The sequence below is a fragment of the Pelophylax lessonae genome (genome assembly GCF_965119305.1).
Source record: "Pelophylax lessonae genome assembly, chromosome: 2".
In the NCBI taxonomy this organism is placed as follows: Eukaryota; Metazoa; Chordata; class Amphibia; order Anura; family Ranidae; genus Pelophylax; species Pelophylax lessonae.
In genome coordinates, this window is record NC_138769.1 from 393,504,497 (window position 1) to 393,520,445 (window position 15,949).

General features: G+C 44.0%; 1 protein-coding gene across 1 annotated transcript in view; it reads right to left on the reverse strand.

Annotated features, from left to right (window-relative positions):
• The window catches only part of LOC309546693 (multidrug and toxin extrusion protein 1-like), a gene marked incomplete at both ends in the record, with an annotated part of 59,522 nt that extends 50,199 nt beyond the window's left edge, over positions 1-9,323 (reverse strand). Inside the window, one exon of the mRNA XM_082246407.1 lies at positions 9,183-9,323. Within this exon, the coding sequence (XP_082102533.1) occupies positions 9,183-9,323 (141 nt within the window). The remainder of the gene's footprint in view (positions 1-9,182) is intronic.
• Between the last annotated feature and the right edge of the window lie 6,626 nt (positions 9,324-15,949).

Here is a 15,949-nt window from a genome sequence, read left to right on the forward strand (position 1 = left end):
CACCGTTAATAAGACTCACTGAGACAGGGTTAAGTTTAGAAATAATAGGAACTTTATTTAAAGCAGCAAAACGTATGTCAATATAATTTCCACAAGATCCTGTGTCAATCATGGCCTTAGTAGTAATCCTGTTCTGGTCCCACTGTAATGTTAAGCAAACAGAAAGGTAAGGGTTAGTGATTGAAGTTGTCAATCCCCCTAGGAGGACATGTGAACACTCACCCTTCTTTTTGTAGACTAGGGGACAGACGTTTATCTTGTGATCCGGGGATTCACAGTACAAGCAGAGATTACCAGATCGTCTTCTGGCTCTTTCCATAGTTGATAGAGGTGGGCGTATGGTTCCTACCTCCATAGGAACGGGGTCAACGGCCGAGATCCGAGAAGAACTGGATAATGGCGTTCCCATTTTCTCAGCCTTTCTTTCTCGTAGTCTTCTATCTATGGTGATACTGAGTTGTATCAATGCATCCAGGGTTTTTGGCAGATCCGCTCGGGCGAGCTCGTCTTTAACGGCCTCTGATAGGCCAAGCCTAAATTGGGATTTCAGAGATGCATCATTCCATTCTGAATCAAGGGTCCATCTCTTGAATTCTGCGACAAAGTCTTCTACAGGTCTCCCACCTTGTTTCAAGGATCTTAATTGAAGATCGGCAGTTATCTGCCTATTGGGATCATCATATAGGCTAGTGAGTTCTGCTAGGAACAAGGCATAGGAGTTGAGAAGCTGGTCGTTTTTCTCAAAAAGAGAGTCTGCCCAGGCACGAGGATCGCCTGTTGGGTAAGAAATAATAGTACAAACCTTAATGTTATCAGTAAGGTAGGTACGGGGTTTTAGCAAGAAAAGTAACTCACATGCGTTTTTAAATTCGCGAAATTTTTTGCGATCGCCTGTAAATACCAAAGGAGGATTTATTTTGGGTTCAGAGGACTGAGCAGTGGTAAGTTGTGTCAGTCTAATTACCTGCTGCGACAGAGCCTGATTGTCTTCTTTTAATTCAGCAAGTGCGTGTATTAACGCAGTTACTTGCTGTTTTAATTGTGTCATCTGAGTGGTTATTTCTGCTGAATCCATTTGTGGGTTCGTTAAATCTGTAACGCTCCTGCGTTTTACGTTTGATGTGGATTTTCAGCTGCAGAAATATTCCACTTCAGTAGTCATGTAGAGAAACGCTGAGACACCAATCCCAACTCCCAATGACTCATCATGTGTGGAGGATCTCAGTTCAGCAAGTAAATACACACACTCAATAAGATGTTTCCTAGAGTGACTTATGTATATAGTAACACAGTGATGATAGGCTGAAGAGACAGGTTGGGTAGAGATGGTAGATGACAGACACTTGAAAGGAAATGTTCTTGAAAGTAAGATAGTAGCAGATGGGATGCAGATAGGTTTAGCAATCATGTATGGTAGCAGATGACAGAGTAGCAGGTGGACATACAAGAGAGATCAACCCAGTGCAAGAACAGGTGGTAGTAGGCTCAAGAGCTAGCAATCTTAGATAATGCAGATGTAGCAATAGTCCTTAGTATGCAGAGCTAGATAGTGTAAGCTTTAGTATAAAGGTTATAGAGGTTTCCCCTGTGGGGTACTTATCACTAATAGCAATGTAGCAGAGGAGAGGTTCGGCAAGAGCGGATGATCCGGTAGCGGGATACAGGGATCAGCGCAGCGTGGTTCCGACAGCGAGGTATGCTTGCAAGCATGAGAGCTTCAAGACAGGTTAGCATCAAGGCACAAAGCAGTTTGAACGAACACATGTGAGTGAGAGCCGGCGATCTAAATAGCCATCCAGTCCGGCGCTCAGTGATGACAGCATCAGTCTTAAAGGTGTATGCGCACCTTACCAAAAGAGAATGGTGGGGTGCATACACTTATGAAAGAGTAATTAGGGTACCCAAAGGTACCAGAACATTACAGCGTCCAACATTTTTTTTTCTGTTTGCCAGTGGCCACCACCTGTAGGCAGCAGCATATAGCACATTGTTTTTGACTGTCCTGGATTTGCCTGGACAATCACATTTTCCAGGAAGCTGTACACCAAAGCTATTTCCCAGGTTGTGTCCTGGAAATCAAAGCTGCAGTGACAGCACCAGCCCTGTCTGCTCTCTCTCCCTGCCACTGCACCATCACTTGCCACTCTGCCTCTCCTTTTTCCCTTTTCAACATCCCCCTGATGCTTTTCTCTGTCCCCCACTGCTCTTCTCTGCCCCCCAGCTCTGATTCCCCCCGCAAAATTGATATACCTGTAGCTCCCCTACTTCTGGCTTGTCCTCCTCTCCCCTCCCGTCGGATCCAGCTGCTGCAGGGGAGCTGCAGGAGGATTTTAAATAAAAGCCCCCACTGCTATTCCAACCCACCTATCCTGTTCTTGAACACCCAGCAGCACCAATCCCCACCATGTCCGCCCCCTTCTTTCACCAGTGCTGCTAGTCGGCTTACCCTCATTCCCCTCCTCTCCCTCCTGCCAGCTGCAGCCAGATGAAGGGCAAAGGCTGGAAAACACGTCATGTTCACCATCCCCTTTCTGAATGAACACAGGGAGAAATCAGTACTGATCGTTCCCTGTGTTTACTATGCTTTAGTCTGTGAATAACTAGGAGCCTCTGTACAGAGACTTATTTACATTCATCTACAGTGCAGCGGAGGATGCAGAGAAATGAGGACTCTGTGTTTATCCCTTTCTCTGTCTCAAAAAAGAGACATCAGTGGTGTTTTAAGACCACTGATATCTCATCAAAGCCCCCCAACAGGGCTGTAAAAAAATTGTAAAAAATAATATAAGCAAAATTGTAAAATAAATAACACATGGGGCAAACTACAGCAGCATGCAAGGCCATGTTTAACCACATGGGAATGCACAGGTGTGTGCATTCAAAATTCATATTTTTCCTGAAAATCTGTGTTTGAAAAAAGTTGCAACAGCTATAATTTTATTCTTCAGTGCCTCTGCTTTCAGAAAGTATATAAATGTTGGGGGGCTCTAAGTAATTTTATAGCAAACAAATGCTAATTTTACCATGCATTTAAAAAATGTCAAAATTGTTTTGGATAGCAAATGGTTAAAAGGAAAGCTGTAAAACTGCATTCAGGGTCACTTAGGAAACTGTACTCTAATTCTTATTGCCGGTTGTTTGGACAATAAACCTCTGATCTTTTTTTTTTGGAGGTCAATGGTCACTTTTAGCATGTCATCCCCACCCATAGCGACCTTTTTTTTTTTCCTGCGGGGTTTCTATTTTAAAAAAAAGGGCTTTTAGTGCCACTTCTTACCGGAATTGCACAGGAATACAATATGCATTCCTGTGTGATTTATGTGTGATTTAGTGCAATGCGGATTTCATCCTATTTATTTGAATGGGCTGAAATTGCACTTGATTGCACCAAAGTAGTGCATGCACTACTTTTAAAAATGCACTGCAAGTAGATCACATGGTACTGTGGTACCATGTGATCCAGTGCAGGCAAATACACTTCATTTGCAATCTGTGTTTGGGGTGTCGTTAAGAATCTATTGACACCGGCAACAGAACGCAAACCCAGTGCATTTGGAATTCCGGTGTGGAATGCAGGTTTTCTATACTGTGTTCCAGTGTGAATGAGGCCTTACTTTAGGTTTGTAGTGTTTTGGGGGTATAGTGTTTTTTTTTTTTATTTTATGTTATTAACGGAGAAGTATAGCCAACGCTCGTTTGGCTGTACATCTCCTATGGATCACAAGATGGAAGTTTGTTCTGCACTCCTAAGGGAGGTGAGGCGTTAATTTACTGGTCACTAAGGCCAGTATTAGATATAGTATGTGTGGGAGAGGAGAGGGGTGTAGTAGGTTTTCCAGGCATGGGGCCTGAGGTGGGTCTGCCATTGTTACCGGTAACACTCCCAGTCCATTTGAGCTGAAACTCCAGGTGTGAGAACTGAGACAATAACAATTCCGGCATCTTTGGTTTGTGTGTTTTATTATATTTAAGGGATAGGAGATTAAGGGATAGGAGAAGAGAATGAGTGGGATACTCCTCTAGCTCAACTAGGCACAATTTTGGGACTCTTCTAGCAAAAATGCCTGTCAGCGCTGTCTTGACGCCAGCCGACACTAGCCAACCCTTCCTGGCACTTGGATATCGTCTGTTAAGAAGGTTTCATCTGAGGTGTCCCTCTAAACCCGGGTCCTGGCGGGGTAGGGGGAGGCCTCGTAAGAGGGGGGGTACTGTCATGGACTTGCAATAGTTTGGCAAAGCTTACCTGTCCCATCATGTCTGTATTAGAGGTCAGACTGCACTTCTGGTTCTTTTTTATCACCTCTCCTTCCTGTTCCTGCCCCACCCAGGTCATCACAGGAAGCCTATATTAACCAGCGCACTGCAGGCCTGCCTTGCTGTTCAACAGTATTAGTTTCCTGTTCCTGTTTGCCGTGTGCTTGAAATTACTACTCTGTGTACCGACTTTGGCTTGTCCCTGACTATTCCTGTTTGCCTGTTATCCTGACCTTTGGCCTGTCCCTTGACTACCCTTGTCTGCCTGTTACCCCGACCTTGGCTTGCCCTTCACCATTCTGTGTGTCCTGAGTGGCTGCTTCCCTTCACTCCCTACGGAGCGTGACCTGGGGGACCCCAGGGGCCGCGACCTGGGCCCAGCTGCAGCGAAGTCCACCCTCACCACTAGAGGCACTGGTGAACACCTGCTGGGTCTTAGACTCCGCGCCCTGGGGAATCTTGGGTTCACGTTCTGGTCCATCCGCAGCAGTCTGCTATAGGGTTCACTACCTTGCGCTGCGCCCCTGCCTCCAACAGGGTGCAGTTGTCACCTGGCCACAGGTGACCTGACAGTTAAGTCTTCTTGCGCTCTATAGCAGTAGACTTGATGCAACTACATTCTCTTCAGGACACTCTCTAGCATCCCCTTGACTGACACCTATCCACTGACTCCTCTAGCAGAAGGGGTGGCCCTCTTAGGACAGGCCCCATGACACAGATCTGTACTCACTGTATGCAGAATCAGATAATTTCCAGTGTCTCCCTTCCAGTCAGCTCTGCAGGACCTCTGGGTTCAGCTCCTCTCTGACTCTCCGGCCCTGAGGTCGACCACCTGAGGCCCTTTGGCAGCTTCAACAGAGGAGAGGCAGCCACCCCTCCCTCCGGGACCCCGCTCTCCAGCTGAAAGACCCCGAGCACATGTGCCCTTGGCTCTTATAAAGTATCTCAGCATGCGCCAAGACACTTTCCTCTGCCAGACACCAGGGCTGTAACAATGCCTGTGAATTCATTTGTCAAGTTTCCTCCCACTGTCTAATATGCCTCCCTACTGGACCAGTGTAAAACATTTAAGACAAGCTGAGCTGCACCTGAGCACCATGAGCAGACCTCACAAGCAGATCTTGCTCTCTGGTAGGCAGAGAGCAATATAAATTTACCTGGCAATCTCTCTGGTAAGTAGTAAGACCCAAAACTATACTCTCTCTTTTCTAGCACCTACCTAGGAGGGGGCTACATAAGACATCTCATAGCATGTACATTTTTTGAGAGGTGAAAAAAGATATTTATATTTTCTGACATGCGGGTCATTTTTATTACCTAAATCTTGGGTAAACCTTTATGAGGGTACTGATGAGCACATTTATTATAAGCTTGTCTTTATATTTAAAAAAAAGTTTTTGTTTAGGATAGAGTTTAAAAGTATTGCTTTTTCCTTTGCTGTATGAAGAACCTCTGGCAGCATGTAAAAATACATTACCAAAAGTATTGGGACGCCTGCCTTTACATGTACATAAACTTTAATGGCATCCCAGTGTAGCAAGGTTTCCAGGCCTATGGCCTGATGTGGGTCTGCCATTAGTACCGGTACTTTCCCCAGCCCATGTGAGCTGTGACCCTGGGTGCGACAACTGAAGCAGCAACAACTCCTGCATCTTTGTTTGTGTTTTTTTATTGGTTTTCTAGGAGAATGGAATGAGTGGGATACTCCTTGAGGCTTAACTATACACAATTGGGACTTTATCCTTGAAAAATGCCCGTTGGCACTTCTTGACGCCAGCCAACGCTCACTAACGATGAGAATACCTTGATGAACACAGAAGTGCTGAATCCTCGACTTTTAGTCCAGAAGATCCAGGACTGAATACTTTAGAACTCCTGACTCTGCCTGACTGTGTAATTCGCTGAATACTGTCCTACGCTTGGGCCAGCTTGAGGTAGTATGAAGTAGAACTCTGTTTAGCTATGCAGACAACCCTCTGTACAATTCAGGGCCCAACTGCAGGTGCCCCCTTGAACTTGAACTCTTCAGGGTCCACTGACTATGCATCCCCTCTGTAACTTCAGGGTCCTCAACCTAGGCACCCCCTTTACATCTAGCTGACACTGGATCCTAGAACCTCTTCCGGAGTGGTCCGCTCTGACACTAGGCAGACCCCCAGGGGCAATCCGCAGTACTCACTACCTGTGTAGGCTTTCCTAGGACTGGACCCCTCTCTCGGCACACTGGATCCCCTTATCTCACTCTACTCACTCTGGACACTCAGGCGACACCCCGAGACATCCACCTTTCTCAGACAGGAGGAGAGACAGCCGCACTCTCCTTCCTGGGACTCTGCTCCCGCCAAAGACACCCTGTCACGCACTTCCCCCAAACTTATACCCACTCTCAGAATCCTTTGCAGGCTAATCTGCCTTCTGGGGTAGTTACAAGCTCGGATGTGTCCCCTGATTGGGCTTCCCACACTGCCTTATGAGAAGCCTCTCACAGGAGCCAGTAGGGGTACTTCTCCCTTCAGCAGGCACATCTGGAAGCCCTGACACCCTACCTAACAAATCACAGTCCTGCTGTTAGGCAGGCAAGGCCCACTATATCTTTACCTAGCACCTACCTGTAGGGTGCTACACCAGTCTTAGTCTATAGGGTTCAATATTGAGTTGGCCCACCCTTTGCAGCTATAACAGCTTCAGCTCTTCTAGGAAGGCTGTCCACAAGGTTTAGGAGTATGTCTATGGGAATGTTTGACCATTCTTCCAGAAGTGCATTTGTGAGGTCTAGAAGTCCATTTGCCACAGTAGCAGACAAAATTGTTAGTCTTTCAATTCGCAGATCCATGGGGGAATCCACAAACAGCTGTACTAAATTCAAAAGAAAACAGGATATTCCAGACAGGTTACATGTCACACCATTATTGTAACCATTATTGTAACTTGAAACATGTTATCAAAGGTGGACAAAACTTTTAAAGGATTTGTGTATTTTAAATGTTTTCCTAAAAACCACATTAAAATAAGCTTTCCTAACTTTACAGAATTTAAAATAATACAACAACATTTTTTTTGCATACCTATCCCAATGGCAGGGCCCAGCTTTTTTTGGCTTTTTTGATTAGTTTAATGGGCAGAATTAAACAAAAAGATTTGCCTCCTATAGACTTTAATAGAATTTGGCCCTAAGTTCAGATTTGCAGAATTTTGAAGAAGATTTGATGAACCCTTGGTGCCTCGAACCTGTGCAGATTCATCTATCACCAGTAACTACACAGTTGAGTGCTCCACATCAGGCTTTTTTAAATTGTAATTGTTCAGTTTTTAGGTTACGATTTCGGAATAGTTACCTATCCAGACAGTAACTTACATACAATGATTTAGCAAAATACAAGGACAATTTACATGGAAGATAAAAATCTCTTAAAGTTATTTTATTCAAACTGAAATATGGTGGCTTATCATTTGTTTGGTAACTAGCAGTATAGATTGTTAAAAAAGAGATTGTCACAAAAGGAAGAATCCATACACATGGATGCTGTAACCCCTGAAAAATATGAAACAGCAAGCCTTGAATATGTGTAGGGCATTTCAAGAATGATTTTCAGGTAAACTTAACTTCAATAGCTTTATTCAAATACAAGGCATTCTCTGATTGGACTAGGGGGAGATTACATCACAATCTCCACCTTGTCTAATCAGAAAATGCCTTATAGTCATTGAAAAAAAAAAAAATAATGTTCTATAAATGATGTCATTGCCAAGTGAGCGACCCTCTGTGATCAGTGTGCTGTGGGGAAGCCATTTGCGTTAAACCTGAGCAGAATCCAGAAGATTGCAGTTTTCACTGTAGTGCCAACTGCTATAATAATTTTCAGTTTTCCCTGTGGACCATCAGGTATGAGTTATGTATACTTATATTATGCCCAGCTGAGCCAATGTAAGTATGCAGTACAAATAATTCCCGGAGTTCAGCTTTAAAGCAGTATTAACCACAAAAGCATTAATTACATTGCAGCTTACTAATTCTCTGATGTGATGGCTGCAATGGTTTTCTGTTTTAGGCTTTTTCTTCTATTTTTACCTGGTGATTCAGAGAGTATGTCTGTTTTTTTTTTTTTTTTTAAAAAAGCTCTGCAAATATTATCAATTACAGGGAAGAGAAAAACCATGTAACACTGAAAGGAGTGCTTACAATGATCAACTTTTATTTATTTATGTTAAATGTGTATCCCAAAATAAAAAATAAAAACACTTTGTAACTACTTATAAAGTACTGGCTGGAGTTTGGCTTCAATGCGTAAGGCTGGGTTCACATATATGTGGTGATGGAAATCCTGAGAATTCCCTGCACTGCACTGAAATCACAATTCATGCAATCTGCCACTGATGTCAATGACACCCCAAAACAGATCGCAAATTGTAAGAATCCAGTGTGGCAAGAAAAAAAAAAAAGTTGCCTGCACCTTAAAAAAAGATGCCTGCACCTTCTCTTGTGCAGTGCAATGTGATTTGAGCCCATTCAAAATTAATGGGCTCAAATCACACTGCAAAGAATCACATGTGATTTGAATAGGAATGCTGTGCGATTCCTATCCGATTCACATGCGATGTCCCACACCACATACTGTATATGTGACCCCCACCTTAGTATATTTAAATCTGATCGTACATCTAACACTCTCCTGCCACCAGCCTGACAATTCTGCTGTCCAAAGGTGCCCCCTGTGCTCCATCATCCAGAGTGGGGGCACTGTAATACAGGAGTTGTGTTACTGGCCAGATCACCAGGTAAAACAGAGGGAAAAAACGTAAAATCAGTAAGCTGCAATATATTACATTTTAATTTTGGGATTAATACCGCTTTAATGATTTAGAAGATGGCACCCATGAAAATCAGAATACCACAAACAGTAAAAATAGATTAATTAGTAATGTCTTACCACAGGTATGGCCATCCCAAACTGTATCTTTGCTTCATTAGAGAATCCATAAGGTACCAGTTTTCGGAACAGTCTATTAATTCCATGAGATTTGCCTGATAGAGGAGAGGTCTCCTTGGCTTCCTCCTTGTGTATTGTCATAGTTTTTGGAGATTCTTACTGGTATAATTAAAATATTGTAGAACTACACTAGAGAATGCAGTGAACGGTCCACTGTGCACAAAAGGCATTGAGCATTTGAAAGATTTCTTCTCTGCATGTTTCTTAGACTATACTCAATGGGAGGAGAACATACTGTAACCTGATCATTAAGCCATGCATCTTTATGTAAAAAAGAGAGAGCAGTTGATGGGGAACTGCATATATTTATTTATATCTAGGCATGTATTTTTTGTTGAAAAATAATATTTTTATTTAGTTATTTAGGTAATTCTCTAATTATTTCCTAAACCACTACAGGTATTTTACAAGCAAATACAATGTTTATAAAGATTTTCTTTGTGCCTTAGGAAAAGCATAGGAAATTACCTTGACATGGAAAATACTACTTTTTTTTTTACTAAAAACATGATGTGTAGGAAACTGGATCTCCACCCAAAACTTTGCCTCAGCAGCAATCAGTTTCAACTTCAAACAGAACTTGACTTCAGCTGCAGCCAAGAGGTCAAAGTGGCAGTGGTAACATTTTGAAGGATTCAGGCTGACCCATCTTATAAGAGAGATGAATATTTGGGAGGTTGAACCACAGCAGTAAGGGAGACTGGCAGACCTGTGGCGCCACTGAGACAGGGAGTTCAACCCCTAGAGGGCAAGTTTTAAACCACAAGCCTTTCAATTATTTCTTCACATTTCGGTTTTCAAGCGCTTAACCTCCTCATACCTGGTACCAAAATACACTTCGATACTCCTTTCTGATTATTGTCATCCTTTAGCATTTCAGGATGTGGATGTAGAACATGAATGACTCGTCACCAGATTCTTCTGTGCTTCCTGGACCACCACTGTATTCTGTATTCACTTCGCCATATAGGCTCACATCACAGGAAGCCGCCGCTTTATGTTTACTGCAAGACCTTGCTGTTGTGACTCTTCAGGCCATGTCTATAAGCCAACCTTGTGTCACAGCGGGTTCCAATATGGATCCCAAGTCGTGAAGTGAGGGTCTTTCCAAACAGGACCACTGTACACTATCAGTTCCACTCAGTCTGGCCGCTATTTAGGCCTCATGCAGACAGGACTTTTGCTAACTTCCCTAGAAGCCTTTGTTTCCTGGCAGTGTTGCCAACTGCCCATTAAAGAGGAAGTAAACCCTCCTCTGACACTTTTACCTATAGGTAAGCCTATGATAAGGCTTACCTATAGGTACTGTAAATATCTCCTAAACATGTACCGTTTAGGAGATATTTACCTTACATGCAGCCAGTGACGTCACTGGCGCATGCGCTCTGAAGGAAGGGCCGCTGGTGCCGTTTCTTCAGAGGCCCGTGCTGTGACCGTCGGCTCCCGCGCGCGTGCGCGGGAGTGACATCACCGCGGCTCTGGCCAATCAGATGGCCGGATGCCAGGATCCCAGAAGAGGTAAGCGGGCGGCACACGGCGGGGGCTCGTTCTGAGGTAAGTATTTCATAATGAGCTAGTATGCGATGCATACTAGCTCATTATGTTTCTCTTACAAAAAATGTGGGGTTTACAACCTCTTTAATTTATGAGCAGCCAGTAAATTTTAACCCATTTTCCGGATGCCCATAAATGTCCTTTACAGGCAGTAAAAATGATGGCTGAGGGCTGACAGCGCAACTGCACATGCGCCGTCCCAGAGCCTGCCTGGCTCCAGAAAGCTCATGTGTGCTTGGCGATTTTCGGATGGGCAGACGCATGTGCAGTGAAGTAGCGGCGCAGTGTGGCGCCATTTTTCAATGGAATTTCCAAATGGATTACAGCCTCATAGGCTCTGACAAGAGGATCTCCTCTCCTCGCTCTCATCCCATCTAGCACTGTATTCCATGGGCTGGTGGCTACCGGGCTGGCTGGTAAGTGAGCACAAGCAGCCCTTTATTAATTAAACTCTTGGTTTAGGAGACTATAGAAGATGGCCTCAGGCAAGGAAGGGGTTAAAGCACAAATGGCAGAGAATGAAAGAAGGCAATTTGCACTGAGGTCTAGTATGGGGTTAAGAGATGCTGCTAACCAGGGCAAAGTGCTAATGACAGATTGGGCACCTCTGGGAGGAAGAGAGCAGAGAAATCTCTGGCAGAGGAAGAGTCAGCAGGCAACGACTGTGGCAGGCAGAGAATGGAAAAAAGTTTGAAATTAGCAAACGCATGCATGTCTGTGGTAGTGGAAAGGTTACCAGTGGGGTGCAAGTCTGCGGCAGAAAAAAGGGTTGCGAAAATCGGTGCTAGCAGTTGTATTTATTATATTATGGCCATTTCCTCTAACCATCTCCTGTACCATGTCCGGATCCTCTGACCATCTCCTATACCAGTGTTTCTCAACCCACTTTCAGTCAAGGCACCTTAAAAAACTGTGGACAATCTCGAGGCACCCTTAAAAATTATGGATAGTCTCGAGGCACCCTTTAAAAATTATGGACAGTCTCGAGGCACCCCGTTCTCAAATGTAAAAGCTATTCTAATAGTTTTACATAATGCAGCAACATTCATAAGTCCAAGTAGGACACCCAACATTAGAGGTGATTTTTTCTTCCAAACCAAATATACTTTTGCAAACTTGTACTGACTAGTATTCCCTCAGTTTTTCTTCATCACTCAACGAATGTGACCCCAACGCTGATGGAGAGGGGCAAGGGAGGGTCAAACAAGGATACTTTGCAGGTTACTGACATCCTCCTTATCAACTGATGATGCCATTAGTCGTTAGGACGCCAGCAGCTAGAAGGTTGTAATGGAGCACAATGAAAACCTGTGACTTAGTGTATCTAAAAAAGCCCTCAGCCACATGCCGCCTTGTATTCAAGTTTTGGGCAATTTTTAGGCATTTTGCCAAGGCACTCCTGAAGACACCTGGAGGCACCCCAAGGTGCCTGGGCACCCTGGCTGAAAAAGGCTGTCCTATATCATGTCCATATCCTCTAATCATCTTCTGTACCATGTCCATATCCTCTAATCATCTCCTCTACCATGTCCGTATCCTCTAATCATCTTCTGTACCATGCCCGTGTCTTCTAATCATCTCCTGTACCATGTCCGCACCCTCTGACCATCTCCTGTACTATGTCTGCCTCTGGTGACCATCTCCTATACCATATCTGCATCCTCTGACCATCTCCTATACCAGTGATGGCAAACCTTGGCACCCCAGATGTTTTGGAACTACATTTCCCATGATGCTCAACTACACTGCAGAGTGCATGAGCATCATGGGAAATGCAGTTCCAAAATATCTGGGGTGCCAAGGTTCGCCATCACTGTCCTATACCATGTCTGCATCTTCTGACCATCTCCTATACCATGTCCGCATCCTCTGACCATTTCCAATAACATGTCCGCATCCTCCGACCATGTCCTATACCATGTCCATACCCTCTAACCATCTCCTGTACTATGTATGTATCCTCTAACCATCTCCGGTACCATGTCTGCATCTTCTAACCATCTCCTGTACCATGTCTGCATCCTCTAACCATCTCCTGTAAAATGTCTGTATCCTCTAACTATCTCCTTTACCATGTCTATATCCTCTAACCATCTCCTGTACCATGTCCGCAGCCTCCAACCCCCTCCTGTATCATGTCTGCAGCCTCTAACCACCTCCTGTATCATGTCCACAATCTCTGACCATCTCTTGTCTTTTATCATGTCTGCAGTCTCTGAGGGGTAGCATAGAGAGGAGTCAAGAGTGGGAGCACCACCGGGATGGGGGTCACAGGAGGAGTCAGACATGTGTGGACTGTGGAGAGGAGACTATAGTATAAAACCAGAGGCACCAAGCTGGAGCCGTCTGAGTCCTGTATGGTGCACCTGGGAGGAGGTCAGTGACCACTCTGCCAGGCCACTCTGAGGGGGGGTCACTGATGTAAGGTGGGGAGTGAATACAATAATGTAAGGGGCACTGATATAAAGGTTCCCCCTTATATCAGTAACCCCCCCTCCTTACCATAGTGTATTCACTCTGCGGAAGGTGGTCTCTGGTCACCAGAATCCCCCCCACATCTGAGTTTCCGGTGTTCCCCTTTACATCAGAGTCTGCAGTATTCCCCCCTTACAGTACAAGGGGAAACTTTGCGTTCCCTGATGTAAAGGGCACTGCTGCAGACCCTGATGTAAGTGGGAACTCTGATGTAAAGGGGAATGCAGAGCTCCCCCTTACATCAGAGTTCCCCCTTAGATCATGATCTGCAACATTCCCCTTTACCCTAACAATTTCCTTACTTGATTAAAGTTCCTTTTACTGATGAACTTGCAAATTGCAGGTACATCTCACATCATTCTTCACATACAGTACCTATACAGTTGATTCACATAATTTGGGGTAGAACTGGGTGTGCTGCTGTAACATAATATTGTCCCTACTGTCCCTTCATACAGGGAAAAGGTGCATAAAGAACATAGTGAGGCCCATACCTGATTTAGCAGGTATGTAGTCCGTTAGACTGTTTCTGTGTCCCTCTAATGTTGGTCTCAGGTTTCCTGAGACTGGGAGAAAGGCATTGTGGAAATTTTAGTCCTCTGTAAATGCTATGACTGTATTGCTGGATTGTGTAGGAACTGTATTTCCCAGCAAGCCTTGGGCTCCAGGAGAGGATTGTGGGAGAGACTTTAAAGGGATTCACTGAACAGGCCCACATTCTCTTGCTTCCCGGGATCCATCGTGTGCACATCTCTCTGTTGAACAGAGAGAGAGCGATAGCAGACTGCGGCCTACTGCACACCTCCTATCTGCCTGCAGACTCAGCCTAGCGGGACGGATGTTCATCACTGCATCCCAGACATCCCTGCAGCATCACTGATCGTGTGAGTTCGCGGGACTCCCAGAGATAGCAAAGAGCAGCCATCTCGGGACATCTTAGTGTGGAGGACTGCCGTCGCCTGTTTCTTCCAGGACTCTCCTTGCTAGACATCAGGATTTGGTGAGAGGGCACCTGCTCAGAGTTCAGACACCAGTCACTACAGTTCTTGTTACACTGAACACAGACACTTTACAGTTGGATCAGTTATAGGATCTTTTACCAATCAGAATAAACTATTCTGCATTGCTTGCTATACATCGTGCCACATTGGGAATTATATGTTTAATGAGCTCCAACTGCCGGTGAAGATCTTAGCAAGGCCTTGCAATTAGAACATTGCTATATTGTTGCTCTTAAAGGGGCCACGTTACTGGTATATAGATTACCTCATCTCTCATTTCTCATTAGGATAAAAGTATTATAGGCCGACCCAGGGTTCCCCTTTAGCCAGAGTGCTTCTCAGTAATGATATATAGTTTCTGAGAGATCCACATGTATATTCCAAGAGTTTGTGTTTTTTAGTTTCATTTAGTGTTATTAAAACCTGTTTTCTCACTGTCTTTTTGATGTCAGTTCAACTGAGCTCTGGCGGTTTATCCAGGGTCTAGTTGACTAGTATAATTTTGCAAGTTCTTCTTCTGAGTAAAGTTACAACTCATTCATATTGTGTCAGTGTGTCATTTAAAGGTATACACTCGCAAATCACCAGGTGTGCCAGTGGGGCGGAGCTTGTTATTGGGGTTGAAAGGCAGAGTGTGGGACCCGTTTTAAGCCGCTCCTGTGGGGGAAGCGATACACTGAGATGGATGAAATCTATAGCAAATGGAGTCCCTGAAGATGGGCTCTTCTGAGAGGTGCATCAGAAAAGAAAGAATCACAATACAGCTGTATGTCCTGACAGACCAACTTCTATGGAACATCAGCCAGAATATTGAAAGCAACACTGTATAAACCATGTTAACCCTGGCGTAACTTAACAAAATAAAGACACCGCATAGACACCTGCCTGCAGACCATTCAAAATAGTTTTTATAAGGTCAACTTTTAAAAGCAAGTGAAAATAAAATAATTCTAAGTGTATCAAGCTGCCTAATAATGCCTTAATGGACAGTGTTGATAAGTGAAATTGTGTGCTGTTTGGTTTGTACACTTTCAAAAGTTTGCATGACTAAGAAAAAAATATTTTTTTCTGATATTTTGCCTTAAAGTAAAGGGTTAGTGACACATTCCTTCTGTCCTTGAGCAGAGTGGAATTCCAGTTAATGTCATAGCTTTATGGTTGTTTTCTACATATGTCCCATAGTCAATTTTTTAGGCAACCTGTAGTTCAACATTCACAATGGATGACCTTAAGCTAGCCATTGACAGATCGAAATTTGGACAGTTCAGCAGGGACTGCTGTGGCCATCCTGGTTCAACAGAAGTTGATCATTAGATCGATTTCTGTTGAACAGACAAGCTGAAAAAATGTTGTTGACCAGTGGCTGCAGCCAGCCGGCTGCATTTTTGATCAGTGCATTCTGACAGAAGAGAGCCCCACTGTCAGAAAACAATGTCCCAGCAAGAGGGTATCCTCTATCCACCTTACTTGTGTACAGTGAATCCGGAAAATATTCACAGCGCTTCACTTTTTCCAAATTTTGTTATGTTACAACTTTATTCCAAAATGGATTCATAATTTTCCCCAAAATTCTACAAAAAATACCCCATAATGACAATGTGAAAGACGTTTGTTTAAAATCTTTGCAAATTTATTAAAAATAAAAAACTAAAAAATCACATGTACATAAGTATTCAC